We start from the raw sequence: 6,000 nt of genomic DNA, 5'->3' as shown, positions 1-6,000 counted from the left end.
CGGTGTATCAAATCTTAATTTCATAAGCATGTATACATGGGTCATTGTAATAAATAAAATGGGAGAGCAGAACATTCCTACACGAACAAAATCAACAAAAAACAAACAAACAAAAAAAACAAGAAAATTAAAATAAAATAAAACAAACAGCTAGAAAGACTCAGAGGAAATTGTTTCTGAAGAGAACAAGAGACACTGGACAACTTTTCCACCAAACACACGTGAGGAATTGCTTTGTTAAAGCATCAGTTACACAGCCATTCACTTACTAATTAAGGACACTAAAGCTGGGACCAAGGTTGGTTGTCTCTCCCCTCTTAGAACGCGTTTGGTTGTTAGATAGATCTTCTGTTTGGTTACTTTAAAGCGTTAAGACAAGGCAAGAGAAAAGGCTGCTTTTATCTTTAATCAACACAAGATAGAAAAAAGACGCAGAGAAAATGAGATATTAAAAAAAAAAAAGAGAAGAAGAAGGAGAGAGAGAGAGAAGGTAAAAAGGCAGGTAATGATGGGACAGCTTGAACTTTGCAGTGGAGACACTGGAAAATCTGCAGGGAATGAAGGAGAGAGCTGAGGACACTCATTTGTCCATGTGCAGAATTGTCGAGTTTGATGACTAATAAGTTACTTGCGCGGTTATTATATATTACTGGAACATGAGGCAGGTTCTCAGCAAAATATGTCCTTTTAAATGTACGACTGTAAGGCTGGACACATAATACACGCTCTGTTCGCCAATTAGCTCCTGTATAAAGCACATTATAGTATTTTTCCAATAGGATCCCATGGAAATCTAGGCTACTACAACAGCTTACATGCATAACTAAGTATGAAATCACGTATCGTGTTTTTAAACATTTATCCGCCACTGGCGTGGAGTAGTCTGCCTCTCTTCCCATTCTACACGTCACTCAGCGGAACAACATTTCTGACAGGATCCAGCGTCTCGTGCGTGAACACATGCGAGTCCAAAAAGCTGTCAACAAGGTCAGTCGAGTCCTTCTGATATGTTCTGTTTTGTTGTTGTTGTTTTTTTACAAAAGAGTGGAGGGGAGGGAGGAAAGCCCACACCCTCAAAAAAAGAAAAGAAAAAAAAAGGGCAAAAAGGGAGAAAGAGATGAAGAGCGAGAGAGGGAGAGAGAGCAAACTACAGCGGCTTCAAGTATTTCACATTACATAGAATACTCTGTATAAATTAGTTAACATATACTTTCAGATCCTCCATATTCAGACATATACTATGGCATATATACAGAGTACAATAAATGCTCGCTCATGTTGTGTCGTGTTTTTGTCTTTTTTTTCTCCTTTCTTTCTTTTTCTCCTCGAAGTTCAGTTGTTCGTATGTTCCGCCTTTTTTTGTTGTTGTTTCTTCCTGTGTAGAGAAATCCCTGAGAACGTTCTGGCTGACAATTACTGAAGGTTCCACACAATCAACTATAACAGTAGAAAGTCTAATTTCTATGATTCACATGCACAGAGGGAGGTGACACTGGCCGAGTCGGAAAACACCACGATGATGGCGGCTGTATATAGATGAGAGTGGACTGATATACTGACACATGTTGTGTGTGTGTGTGTGTGTGTGTGTGTGTGTGTGTGTGTGTGTGTGTGTGTGTGTGTGTGTGTGTGTGTGTGTGTGTGTGTGTGTGTGTGTGTGTGTGTGTGTGTGCGCGCGCGCGTGTTGAAGCTTTTTGGAGAGGGGGGTGCAAGTACCGATGCCAGAGCAATGACGTACAGCAGAGCCAAGGGCAGAAACACTTAGCGGGAATCTGAAGCTTCCTCATAACCTCGGTCTCACTGATGAATCCCCCTGTTTAATTAACACTGTCAGCTATCATAGACGATAACAATCACGATAGCAAATAAAAAAAGAAGAAAAAATATATCTGGGAGCAGTTCAATACCGTATCATGAGGTAGTCGTCTGCCTCTGGGGTTCTGCTTCAGCTTGAAGTAGTTGAAGCTATAACAAGAATACTCATTATCTTTGTCTATAGCGCCTGCATTACGGTCTTCTGTCTGGAACAGGTACTCATTATGGAGGTGGGTGAGATTATAACAATATCAACAACACAAGTTAGCTGAGAGCATTGTTGTGTATAATGAAACTAATGCCTGGAACCCAGAGAAAACTAATGGCTGCTCCAGTGCTGCTGCTTCTGCTGCTACTGCTGCTGTGTCTGGAGAAAATGCTGATGGCAGCTTTTCTTTCAGTGCTAACCCAAGCTGTGCCGAGCCGAGCTAAGCTGTGCAGTGCTGGCCAGCGCCCGCCGGTGAGGGCGTGGACAGAGGGAGGTGCTCTGTGTGTTTTGAGTGTGTTTTTTTAAAGCCTTAGTTTCTCTTTGAGGATACCAAGTTTTCTTTTTTTTTTTTGTTGTGTTTTTTTTCTCTTTTTTTTTCTTTTTTAACATGAGCGCCATTGTAGAAGGGCTTCAGCCACTTGACAACATGTAACTCAATATACACTGAAACGGGAGGGGGGGGGGGGGGGGGGGGGGGAGAGATGCTTTAAATCATTAGAGGAACGGAAAGGAACGTAAAGGAAAAAAAAGCCGTTTCGCTTTCGTTTTCGTCTCGCACACATGTAGAGAAATACACACAACATTCACAATGTGACAAATTTCCTCTCTTCTGAAAAATAAAAACACTTCTGTACACATAGTAGTAATAATATTATTATTAATAATAATAATAGTAATAATGTTTATGACAATAACAACAGCAAGAACAATAATACCGTGTGTGGCTCTGTTGATTTTTTTGTCATCTTTTCCTTTCTCTTTTTTGCTTCATTCTACAAGTCGCATCCCTCTTTTTTTTACTTGTCTATTTTTAATCAGTCCAAAAAGAAGTTCAAAAGGCAGACTCAAGTTAATAGAAAAGTACTAGAGTGGGAGGAGGGCGGGGAGGGGCGGGCTTTTTCACCACCTCCCCTTCGGCCTCGCCCTCAGCCGAACCTCTCCCTCACTAGCATCATTAGTTTCTTTTTGCCCTTGTAGATCTGTTTCAGGTTGTCTATGAATTGGGTGAACTGAATGTGTCCGTCGTGAGCCATCATGAAAGTCTCCCGGGCCTTCCCCAGGAACTCGATGAACTCGCTATAGTGGCGCGGGCTGATGTGCGTGAGCCGTGAGTGTGTGGTGTTGATGTAGGCCCCAATGGTTGCGTCCAGCAGCTGCCTGAGCGGCGCTTTGTCCAGCGACATCAGCTTCCCAGAATTCCTGCGGCTGTGCAGCGCCGACACCATGCCCGGCGTGGTCAGCGTGCACCGCCGCAAAATGTCAGACAGCACAGTGGCGCACTTGACGCTCTTGACCACCAGGGGGATTACGGCCGCTAGCTCGTTCTTCCCCAGCGAGTGGCTGAGTGCGCAGGCCCACAGCACATCGTTGATGGCCGGGTGCGTGTCCTGGTTGTAACTGAGGTTCAGGTGGGCCATCGCTAACGTCGCCAGCTTGTACGCTCTCATTGGATACCCACGGTGTTCCATGTAGCGCGCAATAGTGAACAGCTGCGTGTAGCTCATTCCTGTCGCCGCCGCGTCCAGTACAATCTGGTAGGCTGTCTCAAAGGCAATGTGGTCCTTTTCGCAGAGCGTGAGAGCGGAGAGGGCGCAGTTCTGGGGGTCCTTCATGGCACACTGTAGGGCGAGGGTGCGAGCAGATGAAGCCAGGTTCTCCTGCTGGTGGCAGTCCAGGTGCAGGCGGACGATAGTGCTGTTGGACATGACAGTGGTGGCCACGATACTGGTGGCTTCCGTGGGGGTGAAGAGGGTGAACCAGCTCTGCATGATGCTATCCAGTGCGTACACACCTGGGGCACACATCGAGGCATGAATAGATGTGAAGAGAGATATAGAGCAGAAGCTAATAATAATCCTTAAAACAGCTGAAAAACACCAATTTAAGCGGAGAGCGTGGCTTACCAACTTCAGTGGCACATGTGACTAACCAGCGAACCATCTCTCTCCTCCTCCAGTTTAATGTGGACAGAGTTATTCTCATCACCTGAGGAAGGTGAAAAATGATGGAGCAGGAGGGAATGAAAGGTGAGTTACTGATCAGACATGTAAAGCATTAAAATGCACAGGGAAGATGAGCTATATCTACCATTACCGCTGAAGAGTATTATAAATATTCCTGTAACCAGTTCAACTGTAACTTCAACGACGCACTAGAACTGTGGCGGAAAAGACTGTGGTACATTTTGCAACAGCCTTGGGGGGAAAGGCCCACAGGAAAACCATCAAAGTGAATACCTTTACAAATATATAATCCAAGGTAAATCTATAAATAATTTATTAAAGTCTGCAAAGGCGAATAAGGTGATAAAACATAATGAACAATATTGTGACATTTACCAAGCATCACCTCTCAAAAGCTCATTCTCCTCCCTGAGGTGCACAAAATAAAGGCCCCTTAGAAAATAGCATTGCAGTGCTGTTCCATCTAGAATTAAATATTCAGGAAACCAAAGGATCCACAGATACAGATCTGTTACAATATCTTTTCTGATTCCTCTACACTCGTCATATAATGGAGCTATTTTACAGGATTAAGAGCACCCTATAGTGTAAATGCCGTTTCCAGGTAATCTTCTTGTATTCCAAGACAATAATGTCAAATTCTGTTTCATGAACATCAGGGTAAAATCCTTTTACTGACCCAAGATAACTAAACCCTTGTGATGTACAGGGTTAATGTCATCCTCCAGAGCTACAAGCTTTTCTTGTAAGAAAATGATCCAATATATCTCTACTCAAAGATACAAGTGAACAGCGGCTTGGTATAAGTAGAATATTACCTTCACATACACATGTGGATGTATTATTAGGCTTTTTTTTTTTTAAACAAAGGTGTGCCATGGAAATTTACAACCTGACTTCCACTAAAAGGTGAAAATAAATTCACAGAAGTACACTTAAAAAAAAAAAAAAAAAAAAAAGCATACCTGCAGTCCTAACTCCAGAGAGACTTTGAGAAGTGTTATATCAGGCAGGCTGTCCATGAGCGTGGCAATCTTAAACGCGTCCTGCGCCAGTTTGAAGATGTGAGACGAGGAGTGAATGTTTTTCTGGATGGACTCCAGGACCGTCTCCAGCCTGCGACTGTCGCCTGTGGTACAAACACAGAAATAGTTTATAATTGCACAGAAATTACTGCTACCCCTACCTGTATACATGCAAACGCATGTGTTGTGTTACTAATAGTACGTCAACATTAGGAAAGTTAATGGCGGGATCTGTAATTGTGCAAATATCTGTGCACCTTTGGCAGCAGTGAGCATGGTAGAGGCCAGCTCACACTGCTGGGACTCTATGTGGCTCAGGGTGAACCAGCGCGGGTAGCGGTTGGGCACTACGGACACGATGTGGTGAGGTCGCGACAGGTCACCGGATGATGCCGTCGACTCCAACACCGGCAACCTGACGGAGAAACAGACCCACAGCACAATTATTAAAGATATTCTGTGGAGAATTATGTACTTCAATTAAATACATAAATATTAAGTAGAGTCTTGAGTCTTGAGCCACCCCTTATTTCTTTATAGTTTGCTTTCAAGAAGCCAGACTTTTCTAAAGTGGTCTTGAGCAATATTTCTCCAGGTCTCCAAGTTTTTCTTTGGACACTGGCTGCTTTTTCACTCAGATTTAGTCCATCCTTATGCCTGAATATATTTAGAGGAAACTAAGCAAAGAGCAGTATTTTTGTAGCAACAAAATAATTTGCAAAAAAAAAGTGTCAAAGGAGTACAGTATGCCTTTAAAAATGATGAGGAAACCAGACAAGTGGAGAACAATGGAAGAAGCAGTAGATGAACACTATCATCACTGACACGAGACCCAGAGGTGGGTTTTGGGCAGTCACCCAAGAAGCAAGTCTTAAGGAAAGGAAACAGGGAGAAGAAGTGGAAGAAGAAGTGGACTGAAAAATCAGTGGCAACAGGTTTTATAGAGCGATGAGTTTCAAATCATTAATGGTATATATGGAGGACAACA

General features: G+C 43.2%; 1 protein-coding gene across 1 annotated transcript in view; it reads right to left on the bottom strand.

Moving 5' to 3' along the window:
- Positions 1-452: 452 nt before the first annotated feature.
- LOC146657599 (zinc finger SWIM domain-containing protein 6-like) overlaps positions 453-6,000 on the bottom strand; it is a 47,871-nt gene continuing 42,323 nt past the window's right edge. Inside the window, exons 11-14 of the mRNA XM_085425796.1 lie at positions 5,270-5,427; positions 4,953-5,116; positions 3,928-4,009; positions 453-3,815 (exon numbers count right to left, since the gene is read on the bottom strand). Of these exons, the coding sequence (XP_085281922.1) occupies positions 2,950-3,815; positions 3,928-4,009; positions 4,953-5,116; positions 5,270-5,427 (1,270 nt within the window). The 3' untranslated portion in view covers positions 453-2,949. The remainder of the gene's footprint in view (positions 3,816-3,927; positions 4,010-4,952; positions 5,117-5,269; positions 5,428-6,000) is intronic.

This window comes from Rhamphochromis longiceps, linkage group LG12 (genome assembly GCF_057381845.1).
Source record: "Rhamphochromis longiceps isolate RC_006_pf linkage group LG12, R_longiceps_female_GT1.1, whole genome shotgun sequence".
Lineage (NCBI taxonomy): Eukaryota > Metazoa > Chordata > Actinopteri > Cichliformes > Cichlidae > Rhamphochromis > Rhamphochromis longiceps.
This window is presented reverse-complemented; position numbering and strand designations above follow the sequence as displayed.